Source organism: Heterocephalus glaber, unplaced genomic scaffold (genome assembly GCF_053883595.1).
Source record: "Heterocephalus glaber isolate CG9 unplaced genomic scaffold, H.glaber_assembly_v1.0 deba00000331, whole genome shotgun sequence".
Lineage (NCBI taxonomy): Eukaryota > Metazoa > Chordata > Mammalia > Rodentia > Bathyergidae > Heterocephalus > Heterocephalus glaber.
Genome location: NW_028258142.1, coordinates 24943433 through 24970490, shown reverse-complemented (window position 1 = coordinate 24970490; position 27058 = coordinate 24943433). Strand labels below are relative to the sequence as shown.

General features: G+C 32.3%; 1 protein-coding gene across 3 annotated transcripts in view; it reads left to right on the top strand.

The window, feature by feature from the left end:
• Positions 1–27058, top strand: part of Wdr7 (WD repeat domain 7) — a 391751-nt gene that overhangs the window by 141148 nt on the left and 223545 nt on the right. For 2 of the 3 annotated variants that reach the window (XM_013077256.3, XM_004858389.4), the window contains exons 17-19: positions 7353–7448; positions 9820–9938; positions 12859–12982. In XM_013077256.3, the coding sequence (XP_012932710.1) occupies positions 7353–7448; positions 9820–9938; positions 12859–12982 (339 nt within the window). The remainder of the gene's footprint in view (positions 1–7352; positions 7449–9819; positions 9939–12858; positions 12983–27058) is intronic. The other variant, XM_004858390.4, reaches the window with a different exon arrangement.

The window sequence follows — 27058 nt, the reverse complement described above, 5'->3', positions numbered from 1 at the left end:
TGAATACTTAGAGTAATAGTTTTTTCAAGGAATATTTGTTATACACTATTTTCTCTTAACAACTTTAGGTGGTTAGACAGATTAATCTGATGTATACACTCTTGAGTCATTTATGTACATCTAATAGATAACACATGAATGTAAATAACCAGTTTAGATTAGGAAGAGGTAAGAAATACAGAGGAAAGGCCCTGAAATCTCAAAGATTTCAGGAATTATATATTCATCTTTCTTCTTCTGCTTCTCTTACCTTGGGTTTTCTTTTCTTCACTCCCACTGTGACATACATTGACTCATAATCCACTGTGAAGTTGGATTGGAAATATAAATATACTCTTTTTCAATAAACTGCTTTTTATGTGTTGGCTAATATTTGTTCAGCTACAGAATAATCTATATAAAGTAAAGACTTCCTCTGGGGATTGGACTTTTTGTTGTTGTTGTTTTTGGTACCGGGGCTCGAACTTGGGTCCTTGTGCTTACACAGCAGGTGGCAAAACCACTGAGCTAAATCCCCGGCCCAGGCGATTGGACTTTTAAAGAAATTTGTTTGAAAGTAAAGATAATGTTAATTAACTGATAGTTTACCCTTTTCCAGGGTCCATAGCAAAAAGCTGGACTTAACCTGTAATACATGTCAGGGCAACGAATGGATGAGTCTGAGAATCCTTTAAACTTTTTTGTTGGAACTTATGTGCCTTATTTTTTTTTTTAAATGGCTTATAACTTTGATTTGCTGTAGAAACTCAATGGACAGGTACATTTATTTTTTCTGTTTTGTTTACTCATTTATTACAAATGCTTAGAACAGTGGCTGCTTCATGGTAAGAGCTCAGTAAATATTTGTTTAATGAATGAATCTATAAATACCTTCTCTTTGTGTTTCTGGAGTTAATATGTCAGTTAGTAGGTGCTGAGGCTATAAGGGCTGATGAAATAAATCCTGTCCTCAAGGAGTTTAAGTCTATTGGAGGAGATTCATAGCAGTCCAATTTATGATAATATTTGAATTGCTTATTTATTTGCTTTTAAATTAGGCTTTGAGTGATCTGAGGGCAGGAGGTTTTTTATAATCTTTGTGTTTTTATATGCTTAGCCCAATACCTGGTACATAGTTATATGGAAGTTATTTAGTGTTAATTAAGTAAAATTTTAAAAATATGGCCTTCATATACCTAATTCAAGTTAGTGTTTATGTCACTAATTTATCTTTTACTACAGTTTTTCCTAGAGCTCTTGGTTTCATTTATTTATTTTACTCATTTACTTATTTTTGATGTGATGGAGATCTTTTAATGAAACTTTATGTTTTTGTGTATATTCATTCTTTGGCTATAGTCATAGACCAAGGAAAATTACCATCATATCTAATCTTACTCCAGTTCTGATCCTATCGAGCAGTTGTTAAATGGAATTAACATTTTTTAAAACATTAAGAGCACTTTCTTGTGTTGCATGATATATGTTTGTCAAAATACTGTCATGAGCTGCAAAGGCAGGTCTCCATCCTTTTTGTTGTCTATGGGTTTTTTTGTGTGTGTATGTGTTTTTTTGGGGTTTTTTTGCCTGTGTTATAAGGATATTATTTTTCCCTAAAAATATGTGCAAATACATTTCTGTATTCCTTCTGAATGTGTTGTTCATTTTGTGGTTCCATATTTAAGTGAAAGAGTCTAGATTATTAATAATTTTATCACTTAATTAAGGTTTTTATATTTTTTGTATCAGCACCATGGTGAATGTGAGTGAATAACATGACTGAATAATGTAATTCCATGTATCTCAAAGCTTTCCATTTATTCCCTATAGTAACTGACTGTAACATTTGTGGCTATATTTTCCAGGAACATGACAATGTCCTTTTAGGACAGGAATTTGTTTTGATATGCAGTGTCCAGAAATACCAAGTTACAAACTTCAACAAAAATTCCAACTTTGTAAAACTAGTATGTTTGAGATTACCATACTTCTGATATTTGTTTTGTTTGTCATTCATTTCCAAATACATCTTCTTTTTCATGATCACATTATTTATATGATAGTTATTTTCTTTGTATTTTCTTACAGCAATTTTTAACAACATTAACAGTTTGATTATAATATTTCAGGAATAAAAATGTTATTGTACTTAATAGTACTCTAAGCTAGTGAGAGGGAAATGGGATAAAATATGAAGGGAAAATGATTTTTCATTTTATTTTTATTTTTTATTTTTTGGTTTTTTTGAGGCAGGATCCTGCTATTAGTGCAGGCTGGCCTCAAACTCATAGCAGTTCTCCTGTCTGAGCCTCCTAAATGCTGGGATTACAGTTGGGTGCCACTATGCCTGGCTTGATTTTTTTCATTTTAGAATTCTGCATGCACACTGTCCATTAAAAGGCAGATTGATGGATGTGGGAGGGGTAGGGAAAAGGAAAGAGGGGAATGGAATAAATATGAGAAAAGGAAAAAATGGAAAAAAGGTAGATTGATAACATTTTCAGGTATTCATGGTCTTGAAAAATTACTATATTATATACCTTTGCTCAGCAAGGTATTAAAAGTGAAGGGAAATCTCAGAGTGACAGTCATGCAACAGATAGGAGAAGGGTGTGAGATGGTGTCTGAAGAGGTGTTTGGTGGAAAAATGAAACTAGATTTTGGAAAATCTTTGAGAGGTTTAAGAAGAGAGTGAGTTGACACATGCTGGTAATCCCAGCTATTCCAGAGACTGAGGCAGGAGGATTACAAATTCAAGGCCAGCCTGGTCAACTTAGTGAGATCCTGTGTAAAACAAAGAAACAACAAGCAAAATAAGCCTGGAAATGTAACTTAGTGGTATTTGCCTAGCATCTGTAAGGATTGGGTTCATTCCCTACTACTGAAAAAAAAAAAAAGACTTAAAAGGAAGAAATAAGTGTATCATACAGAAGCTAAATGAGAAAACACATAGTTTTTAAATTCAGAAAATAACATACGTGTGTAGTAAAAGAAATGTGATGTTAGTAAACTGCTTGGGTCAAAGTTAAAGAGTATTTCTATAGCAACAGTATAAACACTCAATATTAATGTATCAAAAAGTATTGTATAATAATTTTGGGAAGTTGCAGATAAATGAAGGGAAATTGGTTAGGAGATGGTTTATCAAAACTAAATCATCTTTCACAATATTGGTAGAGATAAATTTCTAATGTTCGAATTTGATAAATCAAGAAATTATGGTATTAGCATATTGTTTAGTGATATGGAAATTAATATGGAAGAAATGGTTGAAAGAATTGAAAATGTTTGCTTCTTAGGAGCCATATGTCAGGATGGGGCAGGGAACTACTGTCTTGCCAATGTGTTTTTTTTAAGATACCGACTGACTTATTAAACTGTGTGGTTACATTATTGCCTTTCGTGTTGAATGAGCTGCCTGTTCTATCAGACATGTTAATACATGCTGAGTTAAAGTGCATAATAATTAAAGTGTATAATAGTTAAAGTTATTTCATCTCATGAGGCATATTTTGTAGATTAAGCAATGTAGTTCCTGAGATTCCAAGAAGTATCCTATATGAAGGCACTTTTATTTCTGAGTCCAGTGGTATGATACTAAAGAGTAATGTTACAATAGGTTTCCTAGACAATCTTTATGATTATTACATACGTATTCACACAGTACCTGAGACTTTTTTAGAAAGGGAGTTTTTGGCAGAGGTGATCATAATTACTATTATAATTATTTTCTGATCTTCTGGTCATAAGTACAGGTGGATTAATTGGTCAACTTTTTCTAATATTTTTGGCATTAAGAAGTATCACAAAACAGGAATTTTTCAAACAACAAAGGAATCAGAAAGAAATTTTTAGAGTTTTCATCCCAAGATTGTATTCATAGTGAAGTTACTACCTTAATTATTCCAGTTAAATAAAACATGGGGATATGACATATTCTCATTAATCAAATAGAATGTTGCATTATTTAGTTCTGTATATCAAAAAGCCAGACATTAGAAAAGAGATATGAAAGCCTAATTAATGATTTATCCAAATGTTTTGTGTTGATTTAAAAGATAACTAGAATCTACCTAAGAATAATAGACAAGACCTACAGAAGGATGATAAAAAGGTAAATACTACTTTAGGATGTCTATAGTAGATGCTACACCCAGTGCAGAATGCTTTTATATTAAGTACATTGTTTGAGACTACATAGTTTCCTAATTTCTAATTTTTTCATTTCCTCCTGTTTTCTCTTCCTCCTTCCATTTCATAGTAGCATGATCACTGTGAAACATTTACTTAAAGTGATTCATCATTAAGCAGTTTTATTATTTTAGTGTTAAGCTTTGAAAAACCATTAAACATTGAATTTTCTTTCTGATACTTTTTAGATGTTTTTTTCCCCCTCTGTAAAATGTAAGAACTATTTATGTTTTTGTACTGAGAGGCTGATGTGATTTAGACACTTAGTAAAGAGCACATATGATGCAAATATAACTTACTATCCTATTTATGTTTTTAATATCACAATTAGAGTAGTGAAAAATGGAGTCAAATTTTGAAGATTGTTATACATTTGTTCAACACCAATACTCTAGATATTGTAATGCTGAATACATATGAATATGCCATTGAAAGGGAGAACAGAGCATGTTATGTGCTTATATATGTTGCTGCACAAGTTTGTTATCTTCATCTATCTTTTCATGTGAGAGTAAGCAGTTGAACAAGCTCTTAGCTGGAAAATTTCTTCCTTTTCCCTTTCTTTTCTTTTTTCTTTTTGTGGTACTGGGGATTGAACCCAGGACCTTAGGCATGTTAGGCAAGCACTCTACCACTGAGTATACCCCCATCCCTGCAAAATGACTTTTTAAAAGGATTCTCCCAGGTAAAATAGTAAAACTTGTGTCTCCTATGTCCCCATTTTAAAACAGTGCTGAAACTGTTTTCCCTTGTATTTGTTAATCCTTAATAAGGAAGGCAAATTGAGATAGCAGCTTTTCTGTATTAAGAAGGCAAATGCTTGATTATGTTTTATGATATAAATCTTTTAAGATATTAAGTGCCACACATAACTTTATTATTTACATTAAACCTTGAGTTTTATTTTGTTTTTGGTACCGGGGATCGAACTTGGGTCTTTGTGCTTGCGAGGCAGTCGGTGGAACCACTGAGCTAAATCCCCGGCCCCTTGAGTTTTATTTTGGAAGTAGTATTTTTCGTCTAATTTCTATTGCTGATTTTTCTATATGTGGGCAATTGTAAAAGCTGTGGCAGTTTCTCAGTGAATTGTGAAACTAGTTCTAGATTCTGCCATTCTAGTTGTGAGGTTGTATTAGTAATTTTTGGTTGTGATACAGAAATATTTTAAAAAATGTATTAAATCTGATTCCTTGAATTCACTTATAGCATTTTGCTTGATTTATATAGTGCCTGTAGAATTTATTTTTTATTTTATTATTTTTTAATATATATAGAATTTATTAAAGGTTTTCCATATGAAATGTCATTTAAACATGACTTCAAAAATATAATTCCAAGAATCTGATTTTTCCTCACATTAGATGTAGTTATTTATGTTGAACATTATTCTGTTAATATATTATGCTTACCTTATAAATTTTGCTAGTCACATTTCTAGTTTCCCTGTACACTTGTGCCTTGAGAAAATATTATGGTTTAATGCTATTACTTACTTGGTATATCTAGTGTAATGGTCACTCAGTACTAAATTTTTATTCATTTGTCGTGGATTTTCTCACCCTCTCATTGTAGTGTCCTTTCAGAATTAAGGATAAAATCACACAGAATTAACATACTTTTTCCAGAGATTAAGAAAAAAAGTGAAATTATAGAAAAGTTTCAACTGTTAGAAGCCACAGAATAATTTTCTCAACATTTTGTAGCATGAAAGCTAAATCCTGAAAATTTACACCTTGCCACTAAGGTTTACCAACTTTTTTTTCAAGGACAGGTAAATTTTTTTATAGGTCATTTTAAGTGAATTTGTAATTAAATATAATAAATAAAATAGAGCAATGGGATATAGAAATATTTGATATTTTGTGCAAGATTACTTTACAGTGGAGTTCCTATATATATGAAATACACATTTGAAAGCAACTATTCTTCCCTAAGCTTAACATTATAGAATAGTCTTAATTTCATAAGGAACCAAACCAGGACTGTCATAATAAAAAAGAATTATAATTTCCCAGGTAAAACTTTCATGGATGCAAAGGGGCTAGTGGAGTAAAGGAGGATTTCATGTATGTCTTAGGGTTTATGGAAGTAGGTTTTCTTTTTTTTTTGGCTACTGTTTTTGGACTTCTTTTAATTCTCCTGTTTCCCTCACACGTGCCTCATTGACATTATGATGCATTCGTGTGGAAATTATGAAAAAGTTGTTTTCATGCAGCTGTCCTATCATCACAAAAGAACTTCACTGCATGAAAAGCAAACATATCATTCAGCAGACAATGCTTAATCTGTTCAGGAGCCAAAACCTATTGCCGTTCAATGACAGAAGAAAGGAGAGGGATTAATTTGAAGATGCTTGTGCATGACATATGGTAATTTCTCCATAGGACGGAAGTGTCAAATGGTGACCTCTAAATCTTAACATTGACCTCCAGTTGTAGAATGTGTGTGCCATACGGTCCTTTTGCTTTTTCATATGATAATTTAAGCTGCAACATTTTCCTGACAGCAAAACTTTTTTTAGGGGGGGTTAGTTTATCTATTCTATAAGAATTATAAAATTCACAGTAATTGTTTTTAGTATGGATAGCATTTGTATCATGAAATATTGTTTAAACTTCAGTGAATGAAAGTATAATAAGATTGTTCTAATGAATAAAAATAATGTAAATATGCTTTACAAGTTGGTATATTTTAAATTCAGTTTTTATACAGCATGAAAAATTGAAATGTTTTCACTGACTATTGGTTTGAGATATTTAAAAATAATTTACATGTAATGTTAGAGAGTAAACTTATAAAAATGTAATCAATAATATGAAGACTTAAACATTTTTGTTATGAGATACATTTTAAAAATTGAATCACATTTTGCTAATTCTTAATATGTTGAATTATAGCCTTCATTATTTTAGAGCTATGTTTTGACATCATTCATCTATAATATTGAATAGATTTTAACTTTAAAAGGAAGTTGAACTACACTGTGATTGCTATTCAATAAAATACATCATTTCCCTACAGTAATCTTTAATAATCATCTCTTCTGATTAAAACATCATTTTTCAGTTCTACGTTCACTGTATTTTTCCAACTTTGTTTCTCATTCTTCACTAATACTGAGCTTTTTTTCAGAAACTGCTGTACCTCAATTCTCTCCTCTTTATTCTATTTTCCTCTGCAAGTCGCTGCACCCGTTTCTGCTCGGTCTGACGCTGATCACTCTGGCTCTGACTCTGCTTCTACTCCTGCTTTACATACCTGTTTCTTAGTAAATGAAGGTATCTCTCTCAACTTTCTAACAACTTTTCTTTCAACCTATGCTTTATTCTAATAGACATGTTCTTTTTATCTGATTTATACATTCATCTGCTTTGTTATATGTGAGGTCCTAAACTTCCCACTTTGTAACTTTATTTGCTGATGTCAGTGACAAGAGCCAATTATAAAAATGTGACATTAGTCCTGGCTTCTCTAAACCGTGATTGCAATATCATCTAAAATGCTACTTAGGGAATGCAAAGATTCTAATCTTTGTTGTGAAGTGAAAATTGAAAGGTAGGTTGGTTTTCATAGTGATACTTGCCATGTGCCAGAATTTGTTTTAGATACAGAATTAGTCTGTGGCATACACACTATTTTGTTTTTACACAATTATATATAGTACTCTGGTTGGAGGGGAGATGAGGGAGGCTTCTCATTTACATTCTCATTTGAAGTCCTCAGATTGATTACAAGATGATGGGAATTCACCTATCCTATTATTATTTCTGCTTCAGGCTGAGGCAAAAATCCATTATTTCAATCTTTAGATTTAGTTGGGCTACCATATTATTCTCGTGGAGTTACACAAGAGAAAACTAATTTTAAAGGTCTGAAAATGTAACTGGGATCTGCAAATCTTTGTTCCCCTAAACTCATCTATGATAATTTATAACACCTGGAAATTTAATGGAACTTGTGAGTTCTGTGTTACACTGTCTACACTGTAGTCTCAATCTTTACTTGTTTGTATAATAAAAAAAAGGGATGTTACAAAATCTAAAGTATTACTCAGAATAATTCTGACTCCTCACTAAAAACATTAAACTGTGAGTCCATTTCAATGGAAGGAGTGAAGCAGTGCCTGTGAAATAGAGCCCATGTTGCAAATAGCACACTTGTGGAAAGAAAATATGGTAATTTGAAAATAGAATTTCGCTTTGTGTTTGTTTTCCTTGGCATAGAGCTATACTAAAATTTGTGGATTAGAATTGGATTTCAGCAAAAATAATTAGGATAGTGTTTGTTAAGCTATTGTAAACAATAGATATTTGTCAACTCTAAAATAAGCTGTTAGAGTTTGGGCCTTGGTGAGAATCATAATGATAAGATTTACTATGAAACATATTTTTATTAAACATTAAAATACTTTAAGAAAACAGAATAGTAATACATGTATACATACACACACATGTATATCCCCATGTTGTAGTAAATTATAATCTAAAATGTGTGTGCCCATTACCTTAATGTAATTACGTATATATTATCAGTTGATAAGAATTTCCTTGAAAGATGAATCTTTAAGTAGGTGACTTGTCTATTTCTTTCAGTTTGTCTCTCTGTTTTACAATCCCAATGATCATTTTGAGTTTTATGGTACAGTTTTTTCATTATTTTAGAAGACTACAGTTTAGAATATTTTAAAACATTGATTTGCTGAAATCCTGTGTTCATAGATAACTTACCTTGATAATGGGATTTTTTTTGTTTTTAATATTCATTCTTGATTATTTGTCTTTAAATATTCTTGGGAGATAATGGTAATTTTGTGCATTAATAATAGACTCATACATAATTTGGGAAAAATGAAGCATTTAATATATATATAGGGCTATTTTAGAAACCTTTAAAATAGAGTTAAAATGAGAATCTCTGTATACTGATACTTTCAAATACTGCATTGGTATACAATATTTGTCTTTTTCATATAATCAGGTTTCATACTTTGAATTAGAATTTGGAAAATGTAACTTTTATTCCTGTAAGGCAGAGTTAATAATATTTAAGACTGTAAATTTGGGTTGTTAGGCTTTTATTTTGTGAAATATCTGAATTCATTTTTCCTTTCAAAATTGACATTATATTACTTATTTCAGTTATGATTGTGATTAAATATCGAATTCATTTTGTAGGGAGATGGATTAAAGGCCCTTGTCAGAGAGGGAAGACATCTTGTAACTGAGGCAGTGGTAACCCACAGATGGCCAAGCCTTAAGTGACATAAATCTGTCTTTGAATATCTGTGTGATTCCCCTCTTAACTGATGACAGTTTCACACTGATAGCTTTTTAATCTATTTATTTTTATCCTCTCCAATCTCCAAATGTATGTTTTATTTCAGAGTGTTCAGAAATGTGTTTTCCTTGTGAATTTGTTTTAAGATGTTGAGAGTTTTTATAGGTACCAAATACATGGGATAAAACGTACAGAGATAAAATACATTTGGTATAATTCTTTATATGGAATGTCTAATATTAAATTGAAATATTTATAACATAACTTAGTAGGTCTACCTTTTTGTTTTTGATCCATATACATAAAGAGAAACTTTTTCCTTAGGGAATAGCAAAATGTTAACAGCATTTGTGATATTTCACATTTCAACAGGATGGAGTCAGTTAGCTGCTATGCATTGTGTTATGCTGCCAGACCTGCTGGGATTGGATAAATTTAGACCTCCTCTTCTAGAGATGCTTGCTCGAAGATGGCAAGATCGATGCTTGGAGGTAATGTTGAGGTGATAAAGACAGAAAATAAGACTACTTAAAATGCTTGATCAAATCTGTCTGGCAAGCACAAGGTCCTGAGTTTGATCCTCAGTACTGGGGGAAAGAAATGTAAATTTGAAACAAAATAGTTAATATTTATAATGTTTATCTTATTGCCTGTTCATCATGTGATAGAAAATATGGATTTATGATTTTCATTTTTTCCCCCTTGGTTTATACATTAAACAGTAATGTTCCAACTTATTACTTTAATTCAGTGACTGTTTGATTAAAAAGTTCTATATACTTTATAGAATTTTTATGTGTGGTACTGGGGATTGAACCCAGGGAACCCTCAACTAAGCCCTCAGCTGCTCTTCTTCTGTTTTTTAAATTTTGAGATAGGGTGCCACTAAGTTTTCCAGGCTAATGCCTCAGTGTTCTGAGTAGCTGGGGTTCTGGATTCCAGGCGTGTACCACCAGGACTGGCTAAAATTATTTCTTTTTTTTTTTTTTTTTAACTCTGATAAGTAAATTTCTTACTTTATTTCCTTTCAAAGGTACACACACACACACGCACGCGGGCGCGCGATACACAGAACACCTTGCATTTCTACCTTCTCCTCTTGTTCAAGTATTGATTTGCTACATTATATTGCAAGAAGTAGTGACAGTGCTTTTCTAATTCAAATATAATCACCAGCCTAAAATAGTCCCTGGTACATGGAAGGTGTCCAGTAAATGTTTGTTGAGAGAATGAGAGGAAGGCAGGCAGAAAGACAGATAGGAGGGATTGAGAGAGAGGGGAGGAAGAGAAAGGAATTATTTTTTAATCTTTTCATTAGTACATGTTTGCAGTACATGCAGTTTACAATCATCGTAAGGAGTAGGTATGTGTACATAATACAGCTTAGTTCTTTTTCTTTCAATCCCCTTCCCTCCCATTTCCCTCTCTTCTCTAAATCCCATTCCCCATTTTCATTCTTGTTGATATTATTTATTATCTCATGTGTATGACATAAGGACCATATAGGAACATTTCTGAAGTGCCTCACAATTCCTAAGTGGTGCCAACTTACTTGGGTTCCTATACCCTATTCCTAGCATACACAAGAGTAATATAAGTATTTTTTAAGTAAATCTCTCTCCTAAGTAGAGAATCCTTGAAAGAATAGGAAAATATAATGTTGCGTGAAATAAACCAGACACAGAAGCTTAAATACTGTATAGTAGCTCTCATTTGAGCAAAATACAAAGAACACAATAAAGGATGGATAGAAGGCAACAAAAGGATAGATCTTTTGCAAATGGAAAGGAGTCCTAGAGAACATGGGTGAGAGGAGAGGGAAGGGGACAGGAAAATAAGTGCAAAGATTGCCATGTACAGGAACCTAATAACCTAAAATTATTTCTTAAGTATTGTTTTCTACATAAATCATACATACATATGCACAAAAATGCATATTACCACCTCCTTCAAGATCACATATTCAGTATATTCACATCAATCAAATTCTAAGTGAAAAGCTATAGTCCAATGGAAGGTGCTAAAATGAGCAAAATGAGAGGGTCTTTGAAATTAAAAGACAAATGAACTTGAATACCAGTCCCAACAATTATTTACTTAATGACTTAGAACAATTTACTTAGCCTTTTTGAAATGCATTTGTAAAGTAGGGATAGTAATGTAATCTTCCTGGGACTGCTGTTGAGTTCAGATAAAATTGTAAGTATAGGTCCTGATACATACTACTTGGGTTATAATATCACTAAGAACTTGGGAATGTTTTATAGAGATTTTCCTTATTATAACATTTGACTTGCATGGCTTTAGTAGTTTTTATCATTCAGAGATTTAAATTTCCCATATATAAATACAGTCATGAATTACTTAACAATAGGGATATGTTCTTAGAAATGTGTCTGTCGCTGAGTAACTTTGTTGTTGTGTGAACTTTATGCAGTGTGCTTATACAAACTAAAATAACTACTGTGTCACTAGGGGATAATCTTATGGGAGCACTATCTTATATGTGGTCTGTTGTTGACTGAAATGTTATGCAGTAGTGGGACTGCAGCATACTAAAATTTTAGTGTGTTTGCATTGAATAATATTTAAATTCACTTCAAAAGTCAGTTATACTTAAAAACAACCTCCTTATTCAAACTCATATTTGGATATTCTTGGGTTATTCTTACAATTAAAAATTGTACTAAATTGATTGTTACATCATTTAACTACTGACTAGCTGCTTTGACCTCATGCCTATTGTTCTCCTGCCAAATAAAAACAAAGTTAAAATTTGTAAAATAAAAGTTGTTTGCCACATTGAAAAAAAATTGATGTAATTTTGAAAAACAATTCTCACTATGGGCCTTAAAGAGGTTGTACTGTTACATAGGATTATAATTGCCTATTTTGCTTATGTCTTAGTTATGCGTGAATCAAGTGGATTTATACATATTTGTATAAACAGTACCTATTTAGCATATACAGTACTGTATCATATAAAATTTTCTATGTAAAGTTAAATTTTTACAGGCTGAGAAAACAAATTTAATACTTATAACAATGACTTAATAGTAATATTTATGTGGAAATTTAAAATTTGAAAATACTTATTAGAATGCAAGAATACTTTGGAAAATGAAGTTTTAAACACAAAGCTGATTAAATGAATAATTTTTTACTTCAGTGTTAAATATTTTAGAGTTAATTCATTAATTGAAATGTCTGGTCTTGTGTGAGATGTGAGGCACTAGCATCCAATATATTTGGCTTAAAAACTTAATTCATTACTTGGTAGTTTTTATCATGTAAATAAATATGGTTTCTGTTTTTTAGCTTTATGTCCATATGAACTTTCTAACTCATAGATATTCACTTCCCCAACTCATTTGCTTTCTTTTGTTACATTTGTTTCTATGACCTTCATAGGTAAGAGAAGCTGCACAAGCCTTGCTTCTAGCAGAGCTGAGAAGAATTGAGCAAGCAGGACGAAAGGAAGCCATTGATGCATGGGCTCCTTATTTACCTCAGTATATGGACCACGTCATATCACGTAAGCATTCTCGTGCTTTCTAAGAAAGCTTTGCAGGCACATGTAGAAAGAACATCAAACTCAAATATGCATGCTACTCTCATGTATATCATATTCACACCAACAAAAGCAAGTCATCTACCTTAAAGTGAAGAGAAGGTGTCCTCAAATTATGTTTCCTTCTTTTTTTATTCATTATAGCTTGCAGTTTGGCAATTTAAAAAAACAATAGCAAAACAACCTAATATCAAAATATTCACTAATGAACTGACCACTTATAAAATTAGTTCCCTATCAAAAAACACTAGCAACTTTCTCTGCCCATTATTCTGCTTATGGATGCCAGTTGATCCCAATTGACATGGTTATATGAAGTGCAAATACATGACAATAATCCTTGCAAGTTGAGGTTGGAATTATGAATCCTTAAAAAGTAAAGGGGCCAGGGATTTAGCTCACTGGTGCTACACCTGCCTTGCAAGCACAAGGTCCTGAGTTCCACCCCCAGTACCAAAAAAACGGAAAGATCTGTTAGAGTTAAGCTAGTGTACTGGGCCAGCCTGGGCTATAGAGCCAGATTCTGTCTCAAACGACCAACCAAACAACCAACCAACCAACTAAACAAACAAAAAACAAATAATTGGCCGGGGATGTAGTTCAGGGGCACCACACCTGCCTGGCAAGGGCAAGGTCCTCAGTTCGATTCCCAGTACTAAAAAAACCCAAACAAATATATATATACACACAAATAATCAAGAGAGTATAATTTGAAGGATTGGGAAAATTGTTGTAAGTTTTTAAGATATATTTTGTAAAACCTTTATAATCATGTTGTTAGGTCATATGAACATTGGAGAAAAGATATATTTGCTATCATAATATTTTTCTTCTCAGAAAAATTATGCTTAACCCCAATTTGTAATTTCATTTGACCTTTCTTTTTTTTTTTTCTCCTTAAATTCTTTTATTGGTACATTTTAGGTATGCAATACACTTACTCTTATTGTTGGGAACTTGTACCTTTACATGACGTATCGTGGTTCTTATTTTTTCCCCATTCCCCTGCCCTCCCTTCAACTCCTTTACCCCTCCCTATTTACAAAGACTTTGTTTCCATTTGACCCCTTCTTTATACTAAAAAAAATTTAGAATTTTATTTTGAATGATATTGATTAGAGGATAAATTATTTAAAATTTTTAATCTAAAGCCTTAATGAAACTCACACAAACCATTTTACTATATAATGTTTGTTCTGGATTTTAGGTGGATTCATTTTTAAAAGATATTTTGCTAATATCAGTTATTTTTGGTAATGAATACTCATCCATTTGTCATATTATTTACATATGTCAAGGTAGTGCATGATTGTTTGAGAAAGGAAAAAAACCCAAAATTCTAAAATGGCTATAACTGCTGTACTGGTCTACCTACCAGTATTTGCCAGTGATGAGTATAGAGGATGTTTAATTAGTCATGAGACCTTGGACGCTTTCATTAAGGTTTCTTAGCCTCAATATTGTCACAGCTAAAAATTAAGATTATAATAGGACCTCATAGGATTATGATGAATATATGAGTTAATCTGTAAGTGTATAGGATAGTACCTAGCTCATAGTGAGCATTATTTGTTAAGTAAATGCAAATACATTTTTCATATATAACCAAAAGACCAAGCAATAACAACTCCAATTAAAATTTGTATTTGTTTGAGCCCTAGAAAATTTATAGTGAATATTGATTTTTATTTGCTTAGTGGGAATTTTCTTATTCTAATAAAAAGGAAATTAAATTTTAAAACTAGGACCTCTACACATATGGACTCTAAGAAAAATATTAGGCCTAAAATTCATTTAAAATATGTGTAGATGTAAAAAACAGATTTTCAGAATATAAAAATGTAAAAAAAATAAGATTGGGCTGAAGAAGCTCTGCTTTTGAATATTTGAACAGTCTAGAACACATTCTTTGTTCATAACTTGTGAGTTTATGCTATTTCAAAAAATAGAATTTGATTGATCAATTTATCATTAATTATTGAATCAAAGACCCCCAAATTTAAGGACCAATGATGCATATAGTACTATAGAGTTGTTTGAAGGTGAAACTACACAATAGCAAATATTAAACATTCTTTTATTTATTTATTTATTTTTATTTTTTGGTACCGGGGATCGAACTTGGGTCCTTGTGCTTGCAGGGCAGGTAGTGGAACCACTGAGCTAAATCCCTGGCCCTAAACATTCTTTTAAAAGGAGAATATAGTTATGGAAATATTCGGAAACATTTTAAGGATCTCTTTATTTAGAATGGAATAATGTAAAGCAGGGGAATGAATTAAAATAGATAAGTAGCTAAGAATCTATTAAAGAAAGGCATATGGAATCCAGACTTAAGTGTATATAAGGTAGAATAAAAGATAATGTCTAAATCTTGATTACTGATTACATATAAAAGCCCAAGAAAAAATATCAAAGATTAATGTAGTGTTGTATTTTTGATGGTTTAGGAAGAAAGATATTATTAGCAGTTGTAGTGGATGCCATTTTGTTTCTTTTGTTCCTGAATTAGCTGCAAGGTAAAGGTATAGTACAACCACAAATACTTCTTGAAGCAGCGATTGGATTGCATATGTTGCTAGACAAGAGGTCTGTTATTGGTTCTGGAGAGGATAAAATATAAGTACAGTAATGAAAATACATGCCGTGAATGGACACTTTCTCTCTGTCAGGTTTTTGCTAAGTACTTGGCCTGTGTTGTTTCATTTTACATTACAGGAAGCTAGTAAAGTAGGTACTGTTATCATCACTCCAACCCCTACCCCTGTTTTGTTTTCTTTCACATAAGTTAGCTGAGGTCAGGAGAGATTAAAGAATTTGCTGAAGGCCCCTCTTATACTTAAAGGACTGTCAGACTCTAAAACTCATTTTCTTACTCAGTGTTTATTGTCATCCAACATATTCTAACATCATTAGATCTTAAATGGGGGTAGAGAAAAATAGATACTTGGCTTAACTAATACTGCTTTCAGATGCTGTCATTTTCAGCCACATTATGTTTAGCAATAACATAAAGTGGAGCAGAATAATAACTTTAAAAATTACTCTTTGATAGCTCCCATCATTGTTTAAAAAAGCATAAACTAGTTTTAAAGCTTCCTGTTTATGAAATTAGATCCTTTTTAGTTAATTATGATATCCTTGAGTTCTTCATAAATAAACTGAATGCTAGTTTAAAATTTTAGTCTTGTCACTTACTGTAATTGGCTTTTGGAGAAAGAATAAACTTGTCTTCTACATGTAACTAAAGCATCACACATTAACAATTTTTGATATAATACATAAATCGATTCTGGAACTTTTACATTGACTGAGTGTAAAATTAGTTTTAGCTCGCTTTCCTGGGAGCTTTCTATTTTAATAAAAGGATGTCATGCTAAAGGAATAGAGATTCTGAACATATTAAAAGAGAAGAAAGCATACAACAAATGAGGAATGACCACATAGGGCTGTTGAACAGATTTGCTGTCTGAAGGGATCAAAAGGTTATGGAGCCAGCTGGTGGACAGCCCACACCTGCCAGCCACGTGCTTGTAGTGAAATTGCTTCTACTATTGTCATTAATATTTGAGATGATCATGATAGCAAGTTAAATCGTAAGGCATTGTTTTAGAAACTTACAGCCTGTTTCTAGCATAGGAATCTTTATCACTAACATCAGCAAAATATGAAACAATATATCTGGTAAATTTACCACTTATCAGAAATTTTCTTATAATGTAATTATTTGAAGCATTTAAAAATATGCAATAACTATCTAAGGAATATTGGCAGCACCTAACTTATGACTGAGCTTTGTGTAAGAGTCCCTTTATTAGATACTTGTCTGAACTCATAAAATGCTTTTACCTAAAGAGCAGAATGTCATCCTGTACTCTTGGACTGTGATAGCATTTTATGTTTGAGATGTGGGGTCAGAGGTTTAAATGAATGGTAACTTTCTCTGAATTCACAGCCAATAAGTGATTGAACTGGGACTGAAAGGACAACTCAAGTCAACTGGCCATATTGATGGAACGCTCTGTATTTTATTTAGGTACATAATGCAATAAAAAGCCTTTTGCAGGTTTATCTGAGAACCACGGAATGTAATGGGCCAGGATGAGTTCCTTTTCTCAGGACTCTTTGGAGTGTTACATAGACACATTTTGCAGAGCGCTCAGCACAGTGCCTAATACAAGTAGTGAACTTTGGCTACTGTCCCCTTTCTTTCCCTGTATTGGTTTCTGTATTTTTTTTTCCTTATTGCTGCTGCCTCAGAATTCACTTTAATTTATATTGCCCAGGGATTTGGCAATAGAATAGAGATCACTAAGGGGAGAAAAAGGAGCCATATAGTGCCTTAACTGCAAAACCACAGGTTTTCATAAGAACCAAGTCCTCAATTATTGAGTTATATGAGAATTTGGCTTCAGGTTATGGAGTTTCATTCTTGAATCAGTTAGGAATTATTATTTTATCTTTGAAAATTGTTATGAATGTTTTATGCCTAATTTTTGATAGAAAATTTAAGGATTTTCTTAAACACTGTGATTTATATTTCAGTGGTAACAAGACTCAAATTATAAATATAGCATTCTTTAATACTGACTTACAAAGATCTTGTAAATCTTTTTTGAGCCATCACTCTGTAGCATGTGATCATTTTTATATTCCAAAACACTTCAAAGAATTCTACTAATTATTTTTGCTAAATAGGGATTAATGTGATTTTTGTGAAACTCTTGAGAGTTTGGATGAAGATGAATGTTATGGATTTCTGAAATTTCTTTTGAAGTGAAGATATTTTACAGAACTCACTTTATATATCTCTTGTTTGTGACATTCTACATGTACATTTTGATAATTGACTTTTTTATGAGGTCAAGCACCTGCTAGTTTATGAAATATACCCACACTTGCCCTTCATTCCAGTCAGTGAGTTCTCTGAGGTAAATGCTGATGGTTCCTGATTTCCTTTGCCCTGCGATGCAGAGTGACCTTATAGGGCATGAGGTCACAAGCATAATTATTTCTCCTACATTGTATTCTGCTCACTCACACTGGTTCATCTCCTCTTTTAGTTTCAGAAACATTAAACACATAAAAGTCACCACCATTATATAAATCAAAATCCCTTCTAAAGAGAGTGCTGTTGTAATTTTATGCAGTTATGTCCAATGTGGTATTAATTTGCAAATTTATCATCTCAGATATTGATAGAAGGATGTGTAACACATCGTGTTTAATACGTATTGATGTCATCAGAAAGCACAATCCTTTGTTCTTATCGAGTCCCTGCCTTTTTAGCTTCCTTTTGTGTTAAGGTTACCAGGGTTAGGCTCGTCTTTTTATCCCCCTTGGAAACAGAGTAGGATTTCTTTGTTCAATGTAAGACACTTCTAGTAAATGTTTTGGGTTTGACTTTCAACAAGCTACACTGTAGTACCTATTTTAACCTGGAATTGAAGTCACTTTTCTGATGATTATAAAGTAGTGGTCATTCTGAGCACAAATGTGGATGGACCAACAATATACAAGAAGGTAAGATGGAATTGTATATTATAGAAATAGTGGAAAAATATATTGTAGTTGGTGAAAATAATTTAAATATTAATACATTCTCTGGTAGGCAGATATGTTCAGGGTTTGTGGTGGGAAGAAAATAGGGGAAAAGATAGGGAGGGGATTTGATAAATATGATTTAGGTGAGTCTTTCCCCACTTCTCAAAGTCCTTAAACCTACAGCATTCCTTTCTTCCTTTTTTAAAAATATGTGTATCCCTCAGTTATTTGGAACTCTCTGAGATAGTCATTTTTGGAGATGGATTTTCTGGATAACTGAGGATTTTAAAAATCACTGGATGCTCAAATTATTTTTAAAAAATTATCCATTTTGTTAAAGTATTTTTAAAAAGTCTCTGCTTTTTTAAACTCCTGAGTAACCAGAGTTGTTATTTTGGCCCATGCTGTAAAATTGCCACCACTTGGATATTGAAGAGAGTGTACCTTTGTATCTGAATGAAAATGTCCCTGGACAGATATGCCTCTTGAATTTCATATGGTACTTTTATAGTTTTCCTGCCTCCTCTCTTTATTGTCTAGTAATTGTTACCATTCTTTAATTGCTACTGGGCTCTTTCATCTCATTCCTGGTAGTTTTTGCCCTGATTTCCAGTTTTCTGTTTCCAGTGTTGTAGGAGTGTGGAAGCCATGTAACCAAGCATATTTGAGTTAAATATTAAATAAGAGTTAATTAGCTAAAAATAAGGGTGCAGTGATGAAAAAGTACCCAAACTGTACTGTAAGCACTTTGCAGTCTTCCTGTTGGTTCCTCACTTTTTGCTTACTTGGCAACTTCTGTAGGTCTTTTGTGGTATATAGGTGGGTGTCTCTTTTTGAGCAAGAGTATTCTTAATAAAATTGGGGAAAGAAAAGGATAATAATTTAGTTGTACTTGAAGAACTGATAATTTTAAAACATTCCCTTTTAATGGCTCTTTTTATGAATCAGCTGAAATTAAAAGGATGTGCTTTCTGTGAAAATATCTGTACTAGCTTTCTTAGTATTCACAAGCCAATTGCAAACAATTGTGCATGTAATTAGAAAGGGAGAGCACTAAATAATGACTGATTCAGATAAAACATACTTCTCTGTGAATTTTTACCCTGTGAGACAGAAAAGGTTTGTTTTAAAACAGACTGTAGTATGCAAAGCACACATCTATATTATGTCTGTTTGCAGTGTTTCATTAGGACCTAAGGTATTTGTTCCTCTTTTTTTTCTTCTAGGGTGTCAGAGCTATTGAGCTTAATTTTAAGCACTCTGGATTGATCATGTATTTAATAGCATTAAACTGTTCTGCTTATCTATATTTGGCCTAATGGAATAACAATGAAATTTCTTCTCATTTGGTCACAACTATCTAAAAAGATAATTCCTTCCATAAATGACTTGTGTTCTTTGAGGTAATATTTAATATTCTTGTGACATTCCTTATATGTTTTTAATAATCCTGGAAATTGGAGCTAAATTAAAAATGAAAGGATTCCTGGATAGATTGCTTATTCAGTCTTCCAAGTAATAAAAAGAAAACTCTTATCAAATAATGCTGTAGGCTGAGAATGCTGTGGGGTTTAAGTAACTTTGTGGTACCAGCGAACTCCTCTGTACAAGAGCTACTCAAATAACAGAGCTAGCAGCCTGCTTTCACATTGTTGATAAGAGCACCATGACAGTATGCGTATGGCATACTGTGGAACAAAGCAAGGAGTGACATATAAAGAAATTCAGCCACTTGTTCCTTGTATAGCAGTGAGGATATGGGGGGATTCCATCAGTTGTGCCTCTCTCCATCTCATTCTACTTAGGGGATACCAGCAATCATGTGGTCTATGTGGCAAAGATGCTGGACTTGAAAAAGCTTGAAATAATTTAAATTATTTCTTCACACTTCTTTTTTCTTGTTCACAAGTCTCTCCCTATTTCCATTCCTTCGATGAAGCAATTTGTCACCTTTCCACGACTTGTAGTTGGTAGCAAGGCCCCTAGGAGGCATAAGTGGCTTTCTCTGAGATATTTGTATACTTCCTGCTTTAAGAAGTTGAAGGTACTTAAGCCTGTGAAGACTATTTTGTAAAAGAAAATAACCCATTCAGTCAGATGAATTATTTTTTTTTAAATGGGGTTCAAATGGAAATGTGTGATATACCTTCAGCTGAGATTCTAGTGGCCTTTACTGTAATAAATGGCCTACTATTACTTGCTATGAAGAGTATGATATTGATTTGTGCCATTATTCTCTTGCTGATTTGCTGAAGAACAAAAATTTATAATGCTAATGGAAATAAAGTACTTTACAAAACACTGTACTTGAATATTGGAGCATGTTTTTGTAGTATAGCAAGAGTCTGGTAAGCTTTTAAATCTATATTTTCTTTATTCTAATACAGATTATACCAGTATAAATACTGAGTCCTGTTCAACTTGTTCTTTATGGAGCAAAAATCTGACTTTATAATCTTGTGATATTTTAACTCTTACACACTGACTATATATGCACAAATCCAATTTTGATTTTTAAGACATTTATAATTTTATACCATATATGATTTGCATTATTCTAATAATTTAAAGCTTTCTTACAATCTGCATATGACAAAATAGATCTTACAGTTTGGAAGGAAAACAATAATTTAAAATTGTTGTAAGAAAATTATACGAACTGATTTTACTTGTGTTCTTTTGATTGTCAAAGCTAATAGTACATTTTGTTCTAGAGTTGTTTATACATTCTGGGATTAAATTGATCAAATTATAGTACAATATCTTTTTAAATACATTCTGCCCCTCCTCATGCAGTTTTTTAGGAAGTATGGTATTTTGTATTTTAATTTTTCTAGTGACATTGTCCTAATTATATCCACTATTTATTAAGATTTTGATACAAATATATATTTTAAATGTGTTTTAATATTTAAATGGTTTCATTGTGCATGGCATTTATAAAGTTGGTTAATATTTTAGCACCTCTAGGACACAAACACAAAGAAAAAATTTGTTTTGTTTGAACACTCGAATTGACCCCAGCAAGATTGAGATTGATCTGGTTTCTTCTTTCAGCCTGTTAAATGCCAATCCAGTCATCTGTAACAATACTTAGTATTTTTGTAATTTTTCTGTACATATTTTCTGTTTGTTCTATAAAATTTACCCATCCCTTGAAAAGGTTTTCCTTGCTTGAGAGTTGAAAACAACCACAACCACCTATTCTTACTGCTTCTTGTTTTTAAAAATTGTTTCTACGGCTAATGGCAATGCTGTAATCACAGTTCTTTTTTGTAGTCCCATGAAAGGACTTAACAATTACTAGGAAAAGATGATGAGACTTACATTTGAAATGTGTGCCTGTACTAAAGACCACTCAGCTTTGAGAAAGGGTAGTAAAAGGAAAGAAAGAGTGTTCTTAATACATGAATGTTCCTGTTGATTTAAAAGCATATAGTTAAATTACCTCTTTGTAGTAATTAAACACTTAGACTACTTCTGGCATACCTTGTGGTTACAAAGATATAAATCAGCTTTTTTTTGGTACCGGGGAATGAACTCAGGACCCTGTGCTTTCAAGGCAGGCACCAGAACCACTGAGCTAAATCCCCGGCCTAAATCAGCTTATTTTTGAGCACCTTTATGTTTCAGGCATGAAGTGAAGAAGGTTTTTGTTTTGTTTTTTTTTACACTCACTGATAAGGGATTCCTAGTATTTCTTACTCGGGTTTTGTTTTGTTTTGTTTTGTTTTTTGCCCCTTAAGCAAGGGTCAGTCTTTGAATAATACCAAGGTTGGAGAAACTAAATCAGAAATAAGTCTCTAAATTTGGGGTGGTGGGTAGAGGACTGGGCAGTATAGTCTTATTCTAAAGAGTCATGATACTCTTCATAAACTGTTTTCTTAGGGTCACTTTCAAGTTGCCACATAATTTTAGATGTCTCTATGTTGAAGATGTGATTGGGATTCTGAGATCATCCCAAGCTTTCCCCCTGTAGGGGTGGTTACTTGGGGTAAGAAGCCATTCCTATTCCATCTTCTCACTGCTGACTCTTACGGAAAAGGGATCCAGCATGGTGGGTCTCAAAGGCAAGGTGAGCAGCAAGAGGGATTTCAAATTTCAAAAAGTGATTCTTTTAAACTTTACTCCTTTTTCAACTACCTATCTGTTTTTTTTTAATTAGTATTTCCAAATCAGATGACAATAATTAGGAATAGACGTACTGGCTTTTGAAAGATTTTTTTTAAAATGATGTATAAGTGACTAATTTAACAAATCTGGCTGGTTATTGTGGAGAAGTCTAATGGAAAGAGGAGCATCAGAATACCTGACACCATGTCCTCTTCACTGGAGAGATCGCTGATCACTGTTTGTGTGTCAGTTGTTTTGGTAAAAGAACAGGAATGAACAAATCTATGTTTTTCAAACATTTTAGATAGTAAAATGTGAAGCCTTAACTGAGGTCCAAATTTTAAAGAAAGATAAAAACTTAAACTAGTTTTTTTAGGTAGTTTTTTTCTTCAGTGAAAAATTCTACAGTACTTGTTCAGTGAAACCATGCTATTTTTTTTTTTTTGTCTTCAGGAATTCTATCTAGCATAATTACGAACTACTTAATTATCTGTTCCCTAAAAGCCATCTTGCGGTAACAAATGATTTTCTGTATCATACACATGCTGTAAATGCATGCGTGCATGCACACACACAATAAGATACAGGGTAGAATTAGTAAAGAGTCAATATAAACTTTATTTTATATATAGGGAAATTATTCACATTTGTTATCATGCAGGATCACTTTGTTACAGTTTCGGATGGCAACTGGGAAATGTACCCCTGCTACTTCTCCAACAGATAACCGACTGTGCTCTTCATAACGCTTTATAATATACTTCACCTGGCAGCTCGCAGTGGCAGTGTCTGCTCAGTATGTGCCTCAACATATTGTCTAAAATAGCTGTATCCAGGAAGCACAGAAACAATGTTGAATTTTCTATGTTAGTGTTTGATACAAACTTTATTATTTTTATTTGAAATATGCTAACCTTTGAGACAGGGATTGGTCGGCTATCTGATTTTAGAGCTTAAATGTGATTTTAAATGTGATTTTTATGTATTTTATTTTATTTTAAATGTGATTTGATTATTGATTTATATAGTCAGTAATCTTTTAGTAGCTATGATTCATTTGACAGTCCTCTGTAAGAATCATTTTTGCCCATTTGGCTTAGTGAATCATTGTTGAATGAAATTAAATCTGTTAAGTGGATATCCTTTTTTCCCCAATGTTACAGTAAGTATAGTAGTTTTTGTGATACGTTGTATGTGGAATCAGTAAATTAATTTGTACATCTTTGTAAGAAATACAGTGCATTACTTGCGTTTTGATTATTTTTTCTTTCAAAAACAAATTTCTATCTATGTTCATACTCTTTTCTTCTATTATCTTTATCCAGTTTTAGGATTAGCACAATGTTGATTTCCTAAAATGAGGGGAGAAGTGTTCCTTCTTTTTTCTGCTTTAATTGTTTGATATAATTTATCAGTTAAAATGTATATGAGCCTGCTGTTGTCATATAGGTAGGTTTTCAAGCTAGGAATATACTTTCTTTAATAGGTGCTGTTCAAATTTTATATTTCCTCCAGAGTTAGTTCCATTAATTTGTCTTCCAAGTTACTTCTTAGAAGTTGTCAAATTTATTTCAAAACAGATTTTTGAAATATGCTTTCTATATTGTTTTAAATTCTGTAAAATCTGTGGTAATGTCTCCTAGATCTTGATATTGTAATTTAAAAAAATGTATAATTGATAGTGTGTAACAGGAAGAAAAGGTCTAAAGGAGCAGGGGAAGTGGGAGGGATAGGGGAACGGAAAAAAGGGAAAAGAAAAAATATGAGAAAAGAAAAAAAATGGAAACAAAGTCTTTGCAAATAGGGAAGGGTGGAGGGGGTGAAGGGAGGGCAGGGGAATGGGGAAAAAAGTAAGAACCAAGATATTCATGTAATGGTACAAGATCCCAATGATGAATGTAACTGTATTTTATACCTAAAATGTACCAATAAACTTAATGGAAAAAAAAAGTAGATTATGTTTAGATTACATTTCTTGGTTGAGAAATTTGTATGTAATTATGCATATATTTGCTTCCTTGTTTTTATCATTGGCTATACATGCCTTGTGGTTCTGTAGTATGCATGGTATAACCGTTGTGAATAACAGAAATGATCATTCTTGAAGTTTATCATTCAAGTACATAAGCAGGATAATAGATACATTACTTTTTTTTTAGCTTTGGTAAATGCTGTGGAGATGCTATAAAGAAAGTGCTTCTTGCAAAAAAGAAGTAATGTAAAGAAATGCTTCTTACAAACTCAGGCTTTCCTCTTTCTATTAATTATTGGCTAAATATCTTTAGTAGTGATTTGTATAAGACTAGGGATTTGGGGAGAAACCACATCCAATACAGATCATTTCAAAGGGATTGTGTTAACCTTTACTGCTAATCAGTAAATCTTTTTTGGAGTTGCTGCATGGAGTTGTTAGAATGGCTTGTTAAATGATCTATTTGAATGCTGAGATAAAACTTTACAGACTGAGTTTGGATAGAAAATATACATGTTTTTTCCCTATTCCTAGACCTCCCTTCACGCCCTCCACCCTTCCCTGTTTACAAAGACTTTATTTCCATTTTTTCCATTTCTCAGCATTTTTCCTTTCCCTTCTTTCGTTTCCCCTGCCCCTCCCACTACCCCTACCCCTTTGGACCTTTTCTTCCTATTTTACATTATCGATTATTCATTCTAATCATTACACCTCAGTATTTTGAAGCCATTTGCAAATACAATATCATTTTATATATAAATTCCTACTTGTATTTCAAAAGATAAGGACTCTTTAACAAAGACTTATAAGACCATTAGAATGCAAAAAAATTAAAATTAATTTATTAATATTATTCAGTAACTCATTTATATTTCCCCAGTAAGCCTCAATTGTATTTTACAATTTATCTAATTTGAGATTCAAAGAAAGATCCACATATTGCAGTTGGCTGATTATATTCTGTCCATCAATAAATCAATCATCTGTTTTGACTGTAGTCCCATTTTCCTTGTGATTTATTTGTAGATGATATAATAAAATGTGTATTGCAATGAATTTGACTACCCTTGATGTAAAGTGAGATACAGTATCTGTCTTTGTGTAACTCGCATATTTCTCTTCACATACTCTCTTCAAGTTTTGTGTGTGTTGTAGCATGTCATAGTTTAGGCTGAATATTTCATTGTATATATATATTTACCACATTTTATTTATCTGTCCATTCATTAGTGAACATTGAATGTTGACTAGTATGGGTATTGCTGCTGTGAACTTTAGTGTAAAAATATCTCTTCAAGACCCTACTTTAATTCATTTTAATGTATATTTAGAAGTGAAACATCTGGGTCATGTAGTGATTCTATTTTTAGGTTTTTTTGAGAAATCGTCATTCTCTTTTCTATAATAGATATACCATTTTTAGTTCCCACCAATATTGCACAAGGGTTCTAATTTCTTCATTTTCTTCAACAACCTTTGTCATTTTCCATTTTATTGATAGCAACCATCTTAATGGATGTTAAGTGATATATCATTGTGGTTTTGATTGCATTTTCCTAATTTTGACTGATGTTGAACATCTTTTCACATGCTCATAGTTCATTTATTATCTTTGGAGAAATATCTGTTCAAGTCTATTGCCTAGATTTTAATCTTGTTGCTTGAGTTTTTGTTGTCGAGTTGAAAGAATCCTTTATATATTCTGTGTATTGTCTTAATCAGATATATGATTTGAAAATATTTTTTTTCTTTTCTGTAAGTTTCCTTTTTATTCTGTTGATTGTATCTTGATGCGTAGACGTTTTTAGTTTTGATGTAGTCTAACTTACTTTTTTACTTTTTTTTACTTTTGTTGCATGTGCTTTCAGGGTCATATCCAAAAAATCATCAAGCTGTCCAGTGTCACAAATGCATATCTCTCCTAGCTTTCTCATTTAACATCTTAGAGATTAAGACATTTCTTATCTTACCTCATCTTTTAAAAAAAGTAGCTGTGTGATATTTTCATTTTGTTGGTGGACTATATTTTATGGATTAACATTTGGATTAAAGGACCTTTGGTTTTTTTCTATCATAGGTTTCATGAATGGACCCATTCATATGTCTTTTCCTTTTTCTTTTTTCTTTCTTTTTTTGATCCCATGTCTTGGATACATTCGTTGAATTGGCATTGCTGAGTTTAAGGATAATTGTGTGTGTGATTATATTTTGCCAAATTATTTGCCTCAGGTGTAGTACCATTTTGCATTTTTAGCAGAATGTATCTAAGGACTTGTCTTTCTTCCTTCTTCCCAGTGGAAGACATTTTAATCCTTTTGCTTTTGGAGTCTTGTGACTATGATAGGGGAGAAATAAAATCTCCATACTGTTTTACTTTCATTTTTCTGTTAGGAATTAACTTAATGTCTTTT